At 43.2% G+C, this 16,614-nt stretch overlaps 1 protein-coding gene across 1 annotated transcript; it reads right to left on the bottom strand.

The window, feature by feature from the left end:
- Positions 1–76: 76 nt before the first annotated feature.
- Positions 77–16,473, bottom strand: prss59 (serine protease 59, putative). The gene is made up of 9 exons (XM_083695774.1): positions 16,256–16,473; positions 15,939–16,120; positions 15,352–15,584; positions 13,254–13,389; positions 5,679–5,793; positions 4,327–4,528; positions 1,764–1,854; positions 1,276–1,478; positions 77–1,128 (listed from the first exon to the last, which is right to left on the bottom strand). Exons 1-9 carry the CDS (start codon positions 16,457–16,459, stop codon positions 1,019–1,021), a joined length of 1,476 nt encoding a protein of 491 aa, XP_083551900.1. The 5' UTR covers positions 16,460–16,473; the 3' UTR covers positions 77–1,018.
- Positions 16,474–16,614: the final 141 nt, after the last annotated feature.

Below are 16,614 nucleotides of genomic sequence, written 5' to 3'. Positions count from 1 at the left end.
TGAAGGCAGGACAAAAGCACCACCTGGTGCCCCCCCCCCCCCCCCCCCCACACACACACACACACACACACGCACACGCACACACACACTAAAGACATAAATAAATGGATGTATATGGGATTCAATTACATGGGATTAAAAAAAGAATGAAGGTACATGTAATTAAGAGTGAGTGCTCAATGAAGGAAGGGTGCATATGGTTATGTAAGCAGGAATGATGTCCTGCCCAATAGGCTGCTGGCACTCTTCTCTTCCCCTTTAGAAACAGAGAGGAGAACCATTGTGTTATATTATTGTCTTAACAAATACCACACTGGACCATATCCTCACTTGAAAACACCTGGACATGGCCTTCTCCCTCCCTACCTAGATGAAGATGATCTCTCCCAGTTCACATCCCCATCCCCCTGTGATGTCACTATTTGGAATTAGGGGTCTTGCTAGTCCAGCTGGGATGCAGAGGGGGGACTGTTGTGAAAATAAACAGTCGGGTCAATATATGTGTGTTTGTGTGGAGTGGGGGATAGTTGGGATGAACACACAGCTGGGTGTTCGGAAGATAATGTCCTGCAGAGGGATTTTGCTGAATCACTGGATCTCAAGCGGTCAAAGCACTAAATCTACCCCAAATTCTCGATCAGGGCCAAGATGGGCTGGATAATAACATACAAAGATATACTTTTTTCATTTGCTATCTCTCCAGTGACTGCGTTTCCATAATATTCTTTGTGGTTTTAGTACTTCATTTCCTGACATCATCAGGATTGTCATAGTGCCAAGACCATTGTTTACAAATTCCACATTCAATATGACACAACATAAAAAAAACATATATTGGGAAATGCTGTCATTGGAAAATTAGATATTGGGAAATCAAACTTGATTTATAAACCTGAAATAAATAGGGAGCAATACCAACAGTGTCCAAGAGAAGCAAGAGGTTTCAGTTTAATGTCATTGATTGGATGTCAAAGGGATCAGTCCACTACCACAGGCCACTGATTGGTGACTGCGAATATCACTGCTTCAGCCACTGCTGGAGGAGCAGGAGGACATGGTCCCGGGCCAGGGTCAGCTGGGGGAGGTCCTGCCTTCGTGCAGGGTACATAATTGCACAGTGGGCCGTCCCTGGATCAACAACAGAGAGGGAGAGGCCATTGTAGATAACAGGTATTACAATAATGACTAGTAGAGGGCTATATTAGCCTGAACGAACACAGTCACCACCACAGAGATGTTTTTGCATAGAGAAAGGGACAGACTTTAAACCCTCACCCTTTATGAAGATGGCAGGGAGGTCAGCGGTGATGTCACGGGTAACCCCCAGTGCATGCCAAGGGTCAATTGAGCCGTTGGGAAAGACTATTCTGGTTGCGCGGATGTCGTAGCCTCCATAGTTCTCATTAGTCTGTGCCACGGCATCTGTGACTGTCTGTTCAGTCACATTGTAGAAGTCCCCACACTGTTTCAAATGGTACCTGATAGAGAGAGAGAGAGAGAGAGAGAGAGAGAGAGAATGAGTTTAGGGATGGGGGGGGGGGGATGGAGAGGCAGATGAAAGGAAGAAGAGAGAGGTGGATAGCAGAGAGAGAATTCTATTGATTAAGTCACCAACAGATAAAAGGGAGAGGAGGATGGCAGAGAGAGAATGCCATTAATTAAGTCACACACACACACACACACACACACACACACACACACACACACACACACACACACACACACACACACTTCAAGAATCACTGTTAGAATTGTGTACTCACGGGAGAGGGAAGCCACTGAATGGCTGGTTAGGAGAATCTGTGCTCTGGTAGAAGCCAAACTCAGTGCAGGTCTGGTACACCCACTGCCTTCCTAGACAGACAGACAGACAGACAGACAGACAGAGTCACTGTCAGTCAAATTCAATTGAAATACTTTCCAAATGTTTGTTTTCCAAAGTAAGCCCAGCATGCTCTTGACTTAGGTTGAAATGTTGAGTTTATCTTCTGCTGTTTGAAATGTAAACCTGTAGTTTGGCTGGTGATGTATTCTACGGATTGTAGTCTCTGACACATTCATGTCTACGTGTTCCTGATCTGTGGGGCAGGTGTTTTGGGTATTTTATTAATTATGGTGAGCTTCCTTGGCCTACCAGCCGTTTGCGATTGTTGAGCTGACCAGTGCTTTTTTTCTTTTTCAATTATGTTCTAAACTGTTGATTTTGGCAAGCCTAAGGTTTTGGCTATGTTTCTGACAGTTTATTTCAGATTTTTCAGTCTAATAATGGCTTCCTTGACTTTCATTGACACCTCTTTGGTCCTCATGCAGACAGACATCATAGCAGGCTCCAAAAGCACACGCAAAATCTAGAATCAATACTCGACAATGACAGCTCTCTTATGCCTACACAAATCATGTGATGGAACACACTTACCAGAAACCCCTGTCAAGCCAATTGTCCCATTACTTTTGGTGCCCTGAAATAGGGGGACTATGTATAAAATGTGTTATTTCTAAATGGTGAAACCAATATGTACACAAATACCCTCAAATAAAAGCTAAGAATCTCTACTTTAACCTCATAGTAATGTTTGATTTCAATCCAAACTTTTGGAGTATAGAGCCAAAAGAAGAAAAGATGCTTCACTGTCCCATTACTTATGCAGGGCACTGTAGGTCAGGTCAGCAATGAGTCCCAAATAGTTTGGGGGAATAAAATCTGTTTTCTTTTTTTGTGCAATGAAAAGACAAAGAAAAAAAAGAAAGAAAAAGAGGAACTGAATTCACCAGCGAGGGCGAGGAGTGGGCGGTTTAAAGACGCACCCCTGCGGCTCTTTAAAAGTCTACTTCCTGCCCTAGTGATCCTCACTAAACCAATAAGCCCCCTCTGTTGAGGAGAGCAGTGCTGGGAACCACTACCACAATCAAAAGCAAGAGCACACCATGGAAACTCAGTACAAGAGGTTTTTGCATATGACTTAACCAAAACATAGGCCTATGACTGTAGGGCAAAGAAAATATTGCCTGCTTTACACTGTAAAACCAACAGAATGTGAGTTTCCAAACATACCTTTTTAAACAGAAAGACTTTCATTCGCTTTAAAGCGCCACACTTAAATGTTAGAAGTTAACTAACATGAGCACAAAAAAAACGTTTCAAGGGTATCAAATTTCAAGGGTATCCTATCAGGATACGTCTGAAGAGTAGCAGCAAGAGTTCTCTTTCATTTCTTTTCTCTCGGATCTCTCATTCTCAATTTCTACAGAAAAAAGTTATCTGAACTCACTGTCTTTTCCTCTTTCACACACAGACAGTTACCAACAATATAACAAGGTGGGATTTTTACTGCTGAATAACACTAATAATAAGTCAATAGACTTAGTCTATTATAGTTTACAAACATTGCCACGGTAACTTATGTACATTAAACATGTTGTCCCCCACGAATGATGTAGTGCCCCTCCTTGTGTGAATTGGTGACAATTATTCAGATGTATGAAAAGTTACCGGAACTTATTTGAATCATTATCAGTCTTGCTTCTTACAGTTTTGCGTTTATTTGAAGGTAGTCCACGAATTTGAGGTAGGCTGAAAAGTTACCGGAGCTTGTAGTACTTATTTGATTATTTTCAAGGATTTGACAGTATTATTTGAAAAGTCAATTGGCCAAAAGGTGCGGTCTGTTGCACTCTCGTCTTTGCACCCTATTATGATGTTTTAAATGATAACCTCACTTTCGCCGCACCATCATGAAATGAATCGGTGTCACCTTGAAATTCCTAAAAATCTCTATGTCAACACACATCACGTTTCATAAAAATTGAGACAATCAGCGTAAATGCTGCATCTTTATGGCAAAATGCATCATTCACCAAAGTTTCATAAAAATTGTCCCAATGGTGTTGGAGATAAAGTGTGTGACATACAAACAGACAGAGACCGGTCCATAGTCCCATCCCCGATTTCATCATGGGGGACAACAACCAGATCTGTCTTTGGTGACAGGAATAGTGCAGGAATTAAGCTAGCTAGCTGTAGTGTAGAGCTGGTTCGTGCTACTCTAAGTAGCCTCCTCCTCACTGTAAGTTGCCTGGATAAGCTTGCAATGATGAGGGTTCTGATCTCTCACACTTCTTTGTTTACAATGGGAAAGACACTCTTCTTGCAGCCACATGAGCTACGCCCCTGCTAAGTTGTTGTGTGTGATGTAGCAGTGAAAACCGTCTAGAAAAGTTTTCTAGACGGGCGAAAATAACCAAACCAGCCCAAAAATGTGTAGCACAGTTACAACACATGGCAGTGTCTCCTACTGTCTCCTCCTCTACAACTTGTCCCCCCCTCACCTCCCCCGGACGCTGGTCCACTCCAGGATGTGTTGCTCATGTCCCGCAGGTAGGTGGTGTAGCTGGCATCCAGGCACTTCTGAGAGAAGGTTTTCATCATGAGGTGGGCCACAGCAGCGTACCTGGTATAGGGCTCCCCTAAGGAGGTGTCAGACATCACCCCACACAGCACCTTGATAGTAATGTTGGTCCCCATCACACCCTACAGGGCACAATGTGTTAGTTACTACTTACTACCACAGCTGTGTCCAGCTGTGTCCATAGATACTCAACCAACATAACTGAGCTCTTTATACCTGTACAGTACATCTACACAGGTGTCATTTAGGCACTGCACGTTATCTTTGATTACACAACTGTCACTGTATGTGCCACAATTGCATACAACACAGCTAGCTATACATTTATTGTGTATTATAAAGCTACATCATGGTACTGCACAGCTTTTCAGTTATACAGTATTTACCACAACTGTGCTAAATGTACACCTGTGACTAACAGAAGTATGCATCTGTCTTTGGGTCTCTTGTATATTGAATGAGGAGAATGAGGGGAACAGGGAAAAAGAGGAACTGTTAGTTTTGTTTCAGAAGATACTGTATTACATTACATAATTTCCTTCCTGTTTTAGTAACCATCCGTTGCATGTGACCAGTCTCTCAACCATGAAGAGGTATTTGCTTATTTGGGTTCAATTACAACACCCCCTCTCCACTTGTTCTCCAAATTCCTCCGTGGTACCTGAAACCTCCGTGGCCAGCCCTATTCACCCTTCTGGGCAGTGAAGCCAGCCCACGGCTCTATTTGTATGTTTCTGCGGACTTCATGCAACCCCCCTTTTTAAGCAGCTTTTTTGCTCCCAGGGCAGGTAACTGGAGACGATCTAAATCCAAAGACTCTTTTGTGCGTTTTCACATCAGCTTATTGGTAATCGGACTCACATCTCCCCCGGCAACGAGCCACAGAGAGAGAGTGAGAGGTTCACCATAGCAACCACAACAGACCCCTCTGAGAGACTGGTCAGATATGCCATCTCAAAGCTCGAATCCTCCCCTCTTCCCCTTACTAATTGGAAAACTGATTTGGATATGAGACGGGTTTTAGATAGGGGTGCATTAAAGCACAGCAAAGCTCCCAGAGAGACCCTTTTAGAGGTTGTAACCTAGGGCTTCTCATATAAGAACAATGGTGGTTGTATTTCCTCTTTTGGGGTCTTCAAAAACTACCTGACCTGTCCACAACCCCACTTCACCTCAAAGCTACCACCCACTTCCCTGCTCCAAAATAGTTCCCCCATAAGGTCAATCTGGCCCCTTTCCCCTGAAATGATTTTGTCCCCAAGACTCTCTTACCTCAAACTCCCTATTGTCCTCATTGTATTGGACCACGTCCATGAAATTCCCAGCAAGAGTCTCAAGGAGGTAGGCTGAGTCCATGTCTGTCTTGATCTGCAGTTTGGAACAGAGCCTGGAGGAGAGAGGAATAGGAAGAACAGGGTCATAGAGACATACTGTATAAGACAAGCATAGAAACTCCTCTCTGTTCAAGTAACCATTCTTCTCACACAGTTGTACTTCACTTTGTCAGCTTTTACACTAGCACTCTATTAATCTGTTTCAGAGATCTTTTGGCTTCTCTTTGTTAGAAGTACCCATCACACGCAAGGTATGCTAGAGTGCTCTTACTAACAGCCATATACTCTCACAGTATTCTGGATGTATGTGATGAAAAACTAGGAGAAAACATGCTTCTTCATTGTGTGTAGTAAATCGATTCTGGCACAGGGAAGCACGGATCTCTACCAAACCATCTGTGATCAAGGTGATAATTACGGTTATTTGCCACTTGTGGTGACAGTGATTGGGACGAGGTGGGCTGTTCTGGGGTTCAGTGTGTTGAGTAGTGTTTGTTTTCCCACTGGGCCACAAGGTCTTGTTTTAGTTTTTGTCGTCATTAGTCACCACCCTCTCCTCCTCTTCTCCTTATACCATCCAAAGGCCAATACTGAGGTCACATGTTGACTTTTGAAGTGACTGTGTCTGTGTGTGTGTGTGTGTGTGTGTGTGTTTACACACAGTATATGCATGATGTGGGCCATGATGTGGATCTATTCTCTATAGAGACAGTGTGGTCAGAGTACCGGACAGACCGGGACACACCCTGTGTTTGTGTGTGTGCTTGCGTGTATGAGGTTAAAATTAGAGATGTCCAGTGTGGTCAGATCGCCGCACAGACAGAGGCATGGCCTGTGTGCTAGTCTGACATCAGTAGCTGCACCCAGACTAATAAAAAACAGCCTCTACCCACCCTCCTCACCATATAAAATGACCACACTGTTATTATGACGATCTGGAACAAGCACAGAGAGTACAGAATTGAAGACTGCACATAAAGTCTATGAACAAAGCATCAACAGACGTGACCCACACACACACACACACACACACACTTACACACAAACACTAGGGTTGGGCCGATGTTCTATGACATAATTTGGAGCACACCGTAATATTGTTCTCTACAAGTGCAGTGGCCCAATGGTTTTGCAATGCAAAGCACAGTAGTTCTGTCATTTTTGCTCACACTGGCATGTCTCCATACATCATACAGCAATTAATGCTATTATAGTGTATTGTGATGTTTAAGTGTATTGTGATGTTTAAGATGTTTAAGTAATGCTGTATCTAGGGCCATGCAATAAAATTCAGCCGCTTATCACAATTATATTTTTCATTATATTATATCGATAATCCAGGCCCTAGCATCGGGATTCATGCGTGCGCAAACACACACACACACACACACACACACACACACACACAGTTACGTCCCTCCGCCTGAATTGGTTTGTTGATTAGTAACTGTTTGCATCTCCCAATGAGAGTGCCATTTCAGTATAGGCTAGTGAGTGCGCTCTCTCTTGTTATCTGCTGACGGTGAAGGTGCACAGCGCTCTCCACATTTCCTTGTGAAAGTTTAGCCTTTTTGCCATGAACTTAATTAGCCATAGGTCTCAGAGTCAGTAAATGTAGGTGTTCACTGGTTGGGTTGTTTGTTTTGGTCACCTGTCCCCCACTGATGAAATAGAGGAGGGGATCATATTTGGTCTCTGTCCGTTCTTATGTCACAAGCTTTCTCCGACACCACTGGGACTATTTTGATGAAACTTGGGTGTATGATAGTTCTTCTATACAGGCAGGACATTTACGAACTAGAAAAACAAGTTCAGAGGAGACTCGTGAGCTTGCAAGTTTTATTTGGTGGTGGAGGGGTTTGAAGATTTTTCGATGGGTGGGTAGATTTGTTGGGTGGATCGTTCTGGGAGTGTGTTCTGTGGGTCTCATGTTGTTTTTGTTCGAGATTTCATGGAGGTGCAGTGGCTAATTTCTTACCATACTGGCTATGACAATACGGACCAGCGTATAAATGGGTAACATTTGCATCGATAGATATTTTGCGTAAACATTGAAATTAAATAAATAATTTTGTCTCAACTGACAGTGGGTATATACAGTGCCTTTGGAAAGTATTCAGATCCCTTCACTTTTTCCACATTTTGTTATGTTATAGACTCAATTTAAAATGGATTAAATTAAAAGAATTTGCCATCAATCCACACAGTTTGAAATGTTCTTGTTAATTAGTGTGCCATATTTAATGTTAATATGGCACACTAATTAACAAGAACATTTCAAACTGTGTGGATTGATGGCAAATTCTTTTAATTTAATCCATGAGTCTCATTAAGTTTAATTATGACACATCAAAAAAACATTTCCAACAGACCTAGAATTTTCTTCCATCCGTATAGGCTACATGCATAGCAACAACATTTTAAAGAAACATTTTTCTCTCATAATCAGGACATTGTAATGATCATTTTAGGTCATTAACCCCACCAACTTCCCACACTCGTCTTGTTCATCAGCAATAAAGTTAACTAATTCTTGTAAAATTTGAGCTCGTTGAGGTGTCCCGTAATATTCGTGAGAAACATATGTTTCACAACACACTTCTCGTCCTTGAGTTCTGGGTAGTCTTGGCCTTTTTCAGCCAAGCAAAAGCAGCTGACAAACCGCTCCAAAACCTTTCCGCAGCGTAGCCACCTAACCGCTCAGTCGGTGTGTCAGAGCAGAACGCAGAGCAGATAACTATGAAGTTAATAACCTTTACTACCGTAGCCATAACCTCATTAAGATCTGAATTTGTCATCTTTGCACAGAGTTTTTGTGCAGTGGTTGACCAACTTTTTCCTCAATTAATCTGATGTTCCATGAACACCTTGGCTATGTCCTCACCTTTTGTTGTGTCAGACATTGGCTTTAAGCAGCAGAGCTCCTATCTTACAGTCGAATCACAGTATCTTGCCATGTCTACCAAACATGACACCACATGGACATAACTTATATTATGTAGCTCATTCTGTTACTTTTGTTAATAAATGATTTTGATTATTTAATGGTTTCATGTGACCCCCATCCTTTGTTGCAACCTGAGAGCCAGGGTTTGTAACACATGAAAATATATTTTATTCTTGATTTGATTGTCTCTTTGTTTGGGAAGTCTTCAAACAGAACCTCTGAGCTACAGAGAAAAGCCTCCTTAATATATTCGCCATCAGTGAATGGCTTGTAGAGGAAGAATCTACAGGAACGTGCTGTGATGTTCACTGCACAGGACAAGTGGTTGTCAAGGATCACCCCAAGATTCTTGGCTGTCTGGGAGGAGGTCACAGTGGAGTTCTCGAATGTGATGAAGAAGTCTTGGAGAGGGCAGGCTTTCCCAGGGAGGAAGAGCAGCTCAGTCTTGTCAAGGTTGAGCTTGAGGTGGTGGGCTTAAATCTAAGCAGAAATGTCTGCAAGACACGCAGAGACATGTGTCGCCACCTGTGTGTCAGAGGGGGGGAAAGAGAGTTGAGTGAAAAAGAGAAAAAGAGTTGAGTGTCATCTGCGTAGCAGTGGTAGGAGAAACCATGTGAGGAAATTACAGAGCCAAGAGATTTGGTATAAAGGGAGACCAGTAAGGGCCCTAGGACAGAGCCCTGGGGGATCCCAGTGGTGAGGGCACGTGAAGAGGACTGCGACTCTCTCCGCGCTCTCTCTCAAGCTCGAGCAGAGTGGAGGGTCTCCATGACAGCAAGGAGAGCAGTCTCAGTAGAGTGCCCAGCCTTAAAGCTGGATTGGTGAGGGTCAAGGGAGTTGTTCTGAAGGAGATAGTGAGACCGTTGGTTAGAGACAGCACGTTCAAAGGTTTTAGGTAAGAAGGAGAGAAGGGGTACTGGTTTGTAATTATGAACAGCAGATGGGTCAAGAGTTGACTTCTTGAGAAGAGGCTTGACTCTGGCTGTCTTAAAGACAGCTGGGACAGATCCTGTGGATAGAGAGGAATTGATTATGGTGGTGATTAAGGAATGGAAAGAGGTATTTGGAGATGGATTGGAGAAAGGGTGAGGGGATATGATTGAGAGGACAGGTGGTTGCCCGCCTGGATGTGACAAGTTTTAGAATATCTCTGGGGAGAATGGGAATGAGCCAGAGACCGTGGACTGGTAGAATTGTAGGCGAGAGGTTGAGTTAAGGAGCTGCTAATGTCATCAAACTTCTTTTCAAAGTAAGTGACAAAGACACCTGCAGACAAGGAGGAGAGAGGGGGGTCTCTCAAGAAATTAAGGAAACCAATTTAGCAATGATAAAAGTCTTTGACTCTTCTTCTAAGTAACCAGCTGGTGTTCTCTAGGAAGAGGACATTTACTTCAAGTCACCACGTAGATTCAGTTGCTGAGAAGCTTTCTAGGGTTTTCTCACGGTGGCATGGGCTTCTAAGGCGTGGTGAATACACTGTTTGTGATTATTCTTCAATCCTTATGATTCTTACACTTTCTGATTTAGAATGGATAACTATTGTTTACATCACTCTCATACACTTAGTTGGATAGAGGCAGCAGAGGAACTCCATTGTAATTCTCAGATAATAGTGCTTGTATGCCTTTCTCTTCCATGTCCTGCTATTTGCAATGCCTACTGTACCACTGTACCTCTCTCCTCAGCATCATAAGAATGTCAAGTTGGATGGAATAAAAAGACAGTATCAAGCACATGCGCTGAGTACATATAATGTATAACATGGAGATGCGATGGAGTGCAGCAAACAGCCTATTTACAGGCAGATCGGTCAATGTCCTCAGCAGCATAAGAATGTTACATTAGACTGAATTCTAAAGAATTGTGAAGCCCAAAAGGCGCTGAGTAATGCATGGTATAGAGACATGATAGCAACGGTTGCTATGAACAGCGGTATGCTGTTGAATATAAGACAAAAGTATGTGATGAAACAGTTACTTCGTAACAGGTGGTGGCTGGGAACTGATTGTGTAGCAAAGTAGAATGACCAGGCAGATCTCGATATTCATCCATAGTGGGTCGCAGACGTGCTCTCTATTCTAGCACAGAACCATGAGGTGGTTTCTTGGCCTCCCCTGGCCAATCCTGAGACATGTGCAGGAAAGCGGTGATGGATTCACTGTTCACAAGGTAGAATATTCCCATGTACCAGATAACATAGGTAGTTCTGCTTCGTACATTGTATGGGTTCTGCTGAGCTCAGAGATTAGAAGGAAAATGCTTTTTTAAAGGGTGATTAAATCCTGCCCTACAATACAATGAGAAGGACGGCGGAGACTTCGCTGTGCTACATGGGTAATAGTAAATAGTTGAGGTCGCATACTGCTAGAATGACCCCCGTCTGATCCAGGTGGTTAAGCACCGTCCCTGCACCCAGTGTGGTGCGGGGGGACACCGGCAGGGTTTCCTGTGACAAGGAGGTTTTGTTTGATACTGGCACTGTCCAGTCCTTCATTTTTGAGGACTTTTTGCCCCAGTCTAAGCAGTCCTCCTTAGGCTCTAGTGTTCTAGTACAGGGATTTGGATTGGGTTATGTATAAGTACTTTTACATTGCGTTGCGCTATGGTCCTGTAGTGGTGGGCGTGGTTGCCAGTCTTCCTCTGGAGGGTGCGTTTTGGGGAATGAATTGGCTGGTGGTAAAGTGTTTGTTGACCTTGAGGTGACTGCTGAACATAAAGACCCTGTGTATTGTCTGCATGTGTTGATATTCGTGCAGCAGCTGAGAGTTGATGATAAGATAAGGTACGTGGGTGGGAGTGTTACATGCCTCCACCTAATTTTTGTTTGTTGATTAGTAATTGTTTGCACCTGAAGAGAGTGCCATTTAGGTAGGCCAGTGTTGGCACGCACTCTCTCGTTATCTGCTTACGGAGAAAGTGCACAGCACTCTCAGCATTTCTGTGTGAAAGTTAGTGTTTTATGTGTTATGCATTAGCGTCCCTTTAGTTCTCCTTCACTTTGCTTTTACACCCTGATTAAAGTTTTGGTAGTTCTCTTTTCTCTCTCCTTACATTTCTAATGCAGTTCTGTAGTTGTTGAGGGCATGAGGACTACTTTTACACCTAAAGCAGTGATTGTTACAGTAGGTCTGTAGCTTAGCAGAAGTCCCCCTTGTGAGTGAGACAGTTTGTATGAGAGTAGAGGGTGGCAGGTCTGCTACCCTACAGACTAGGGGCTTTCTAATTTCCAATTGTGTGCTGTCGCCCACATGCCCCTGGCTCCTCTACCAATCCGGACTCGCCATTCATCATCATTTTCCCTCATCGTCGTTCAGGTATGTGTTTGTTTTGGTTTATGTTACATGGCATGTTACTTGCCGCTGAGTGTAACACACACACACACACACACACACAAAGACTCAAATAAAAACAACACAAACAACCAAGAGGGAAAGACAAGAAAAAATACAAGATGGATAAAGAAAAAGAAAAAAAAGAAAAAAGAGAAAAAATAACAAAAAAGATAAGGGGAGGAAGGAAGGATGAAGAAAGAGAGCAAAGTAGACTGTATGAAGAGGTAGTGAGTTATTTCTTTGTCTGCTATTGCACCAGTGCCTTACAAAGAGCCCCTGGGAGACAGGAACGGATGCCACAGCATTCCGACGGATTTTGGAGCGTGTCCGACATGCTAATATCTAAGGCTGGACCCAACAGTCCCAGAGGAGGTGAACTGAAACTGGACTCGTTTCAAACCAGCACCCACAACAAGTACACAGGCTGGACACACCTGTTCTCCAACATTTCCGGATTCCAATATTTCCAGATTTCTGACAAACCTACGCCCTGATCCTTTAATGTGACATTTTCACTGTACTACAGCATATAATGGCCTTGACAAATCTGTTTTGATGGAACAGGGATAGTTTGAAAGTAAAGCTCCCCACCAATGTTTTGATTGGCTGTGGTATTAGCTTATTGATTTCTCCTGGCCAGTACGGCCACTCTGTTACATCAAAGGGCCTCTGTATGTATGTGTGTGTGTGTGTGTGTGTGTGTGTGTATGTATGTATGTATGTATGTGTGTGTGTGTGTGGGGGGGGGGGTTAAATGAGGTGGATGGGTGTCTCTCTTCAAAGAGGTGGGACAGTGAATGAGCAAGTCAAAATCGTAGCTTGTTACAGAAAGAAGGCAAATCAAACCTATCAGTAGCAAATATCAATCATCACCTGTTTAAATGACATGTCAGGATCTTATCCAATGGTCTGGATAGCCACATTTAGTGATGGAAGCTAGTGCCAATGGCTACTAATGTAAAGAGACAGATCATTGTAATTGCAATTTCCACTCATGGCCATAGGGGAGCCAGATTGTATGGGTAGCTCCTTCAATATCATACATCCCTATTCTCTACTTAATACTCTCTACTATCATCGACTACATCAACAGCAGATGAGAGGATAATTGACTGGGTGAATAAACTGTGACTGATGAGGGAGGATGAGAATGTGTGTAAGTCAGACTAGTTTTGACTATAACTCTGTGACTGCACTTAAGGGCCATTTTGTGAGAGGAAAGGTGTAGTAGTACTTGAAGTCTTTGGTGATGTTGTTGTAGGTCTTGGGGTCTTTGAGGCGCTCCAGTAGGGTGTCAGAGGCCTTCTTTACCAGCAGGGGGCACTCTGGGTTCTCTGAAGCCAGCGAGCGTCTCACTACCTCCAAGTACTCTGAAGAGAGAGAGAGAAAGAGAGGAGAGATCAAATATGAAACAACACCCAAAACCACATTAACACTGTTCAAACATAGAACACTATTTTGAGACAATGCAAGAACACTGTTCAACATAAACTATGGTGTAATGGACACTTTCCACAAAGTCTAAAAGTACATTACAATTTGTATATTTAAACAGCCTGCTGTATACCTGAATACAAACAGCTAATTTCACAGTTTTATGAAATACATATATATGGGTAAATATGGCTTACTTTAGAGTGCAGAAGGTGCATGTTACAAGACTCCTGTTCAGACTGTTAGGACACGCTGTGTCGAAAGTACTGACTAGCAAGTACACTCACTCAACCATAGTGACCTGAAATGTGCCCAGACTCATTGGGAACATTACGACAGTATCAGACATCAACATACTATTACCAACTGAGTTAGTGTGCGATGGAAAATCTGAAAACATTACCACAATTACATCAAAAAGGGGCCTCTGTGTGTGTGTGTGTGTGTGTGTGTTAAATGGGGTGGATGGGTGTCCCTCTTCAAAGTGTCTGCAGTCAGAAAACCAGTGAATGAGCAAGTCAAAAACAACAACAGCCACTCGCCTGTCTATAACTCTGATCTGGAGGGAGCACAAGAACACTGGTCATTACTCTCAACTCAAATATACAGTGCATTCTGAAAGTATTCAGACCCCTTCACTTTTTCCACATTTTGTTATGTTACAGCCTTATTCTAAAATGGATTCAAATTTTTTTTTTTCCTCATCAATCTACACTCAAGGACATTCAGAGACTTGTCCCGAAGCCACTCCTGTGTTGTCTTGGCTTTGTGCTTAGGGTCGTTGTCCTGTTGGAAGGTGAACCTTCTAGTTTTTCATCAAGGATCTCTCTGTACTTTGCTCGGTTCATCTTTCCCTCAATCCTGACTAGTCTCCCAGTCCCTGCTGCTGAAAAACATTCCCACAGCATGATGCTGCCACCACCATGCTTCACCGTAGGGATGGTATTGGCCAGGTGATGAGCGGTGCCTGGTTTCCACCAGACGTGACGCTTGGCATTCAGGCCAAAGAGTTCAATCTTAGTTTCATCAGACCAGAGAATTTTGTTTCTCATGGTCTGAGAATCCTTTAGGTGCCTTTTGGCAAACTCCAAGCAGGCTGTCATGTGCTTTTTACTGAGGAGTGACTTCTGTCTGGCCACTCTGCCATAAAGGGTTAGGGTTAGGGTTATAATAGGGTGATTTGGTGTGATAGGGTGATTTGAGTGCTGCAGAGATGGTTGTCCTTCTGGAAGGTTCTCCCATCTCCACAGAGGCACTCTGGAGCTCTGTCAGAGTGACTACTGGGCTCTTGGTCACCTCCCACAATCCTGTCTCTGACGTCTACGGACAATTCCTTTGACCTCTTGTTTTTGCTCTGACATGCACTGTCAACTGTGGGACCTTATATAGACAGGTGTGTGCCGTTCCAATCATGTCCAATCAATTGAATTTACCACAGGTGGACTCCAATCAAGTTGTAGAAACATCTCAAGGATGATCAATGGAAACAGCATGCACCTGAGCTAAATTTCGAGTGTCATATCAAAGAGTCCGAATACTTATGTAAATGTGATATTTCAATTTTTAATAAATGAGCAAACATTTCTAAAAACCTGTTTTGGCTTTGTCCTTATGGGTTATTGTGTGTAGATTGATGAGGGAAATTTGTTTATTTAATCCATTTTAGAATAAGGCTGTAACATAACAAAATCTGGAAAAAGTTAAGGGGTCTGAATACTTTCCGAATGCACTGTACATACGGGCTATTCTCAGTAGTCTAACTCATTATCAAATTGTGACAGAAAAGAGAGACAGCAAAACAGAAAGAGAGGGAGAGAGACAAGTACACGTGTGAGGAAAGGACAGAGGAAAAATAGATAGGAGTGTGTTTGTGTGTGTAGTGGGGGGGGGGGAATCACCTGGGAAGTTGACCGAGGCATGGACAGGTGCACTGGTTGCCACAGCAGCATGGACCAGGTGGGGGTACTTCAGCCGAAACCAGGCGGCCAGCGAGCCCGGGTATGAGCCGCCAAATGCCACCCACTTCCTGTTGGTCAGCCCCCGCGATTTTGCAATGTCTGCCCGGAAATGAGCCAGGTCGGCCAACGCTTGGCGACTACTGAGGAAACGCAGGTTGTCTGAGCTCAGGTCACTGCATGGGACAGAAATTAAGGGCTTGGTAAAGTTACAACACAGCCAGTCTGACAATCTGCCTCATTCACTCAGAATCTAATTGAACTATTTCTATACTCTATAATAAAAGACCAGAAAATGTTTCAGTGGCAAAAATAATTCCAGAATTAACAGAACAGGCACAACAATAAATAACTGGAGTCTCGATCTCTGTCGTCTCTTAATGAAGGACTGCCATCTAGTGGTCACTTTAATGAACCACAGGTAATCCGTGATATTCTAGAGATCTGCATGAATTATTAAATGATTGTAATTTGATCAAATGTATTCTATTCTTGAGCTAGACCTACACAAAAAAGCAGCACAAACTCACGCCGTGGGATGGCTCTTGCCGTAAAAACGGTGCTCCAGCATCAGACACAGGGCACCGAACTTCTTGGCATAAGTGAGCCAGGTCCCGTACTGCATCCATGCAGGGTTGGCTGGACCCTCTCCGCCGATCATTAGAAAAACCGGACCACCGACTTTGTAGAAGTTGTCATTGATGAAGAACCTCTGAAAATACACGAGTGGTGTTTCAGGCTATGTATGAACTAATTATTCATACCACACATTATTGCACATACTTAATCACGACTAGACATCTTGGATGACTCGCATTTTCTGAGCTTTTTAAATATAACCACTTACTTGTTTCCACACTCGGCTGTCTGCACCGTTGAAGTGGTCCAGTTTTTGAATGAACCATTGCTCCTCAAAGATAACGGCACCTTTATCTTTCATACTATCAAGTTGAACATAGTTTCTGAATCCTCTGAAGTGCCCATAACAAGGAACACTTAGAATAAAGGCGAAAATCAAAAACACATTGTAACGAAATGCATGAAAAGCCATAATATTGACAACAACAGACGGGAAGAGAAAGCATGTGATTTTCGTTGTCATGTGATCGTGTGAGAGAACTTCTTCTTCAGGTAGTTATCGTAATGCATAGGCACTGCCATCTACCGTTGACTTTACTCAAATTACACGGCGCGATACTCCACCGA

The sequence above is a fragment of the Argentina silus genome (assembly GCF_951799395.1).
Source record: "Argentina silus genome assembly, chromosome: X".
Taxonomy (NCBI): Eukaryota; Metazoa; Chordata; class Actinopteri; order Argentiniformes; family Argentinidae; genus Argentina; species Argentina silus.
This window is presented reverse-complemented; position numbering and strand designations above follow the sequence as displayed.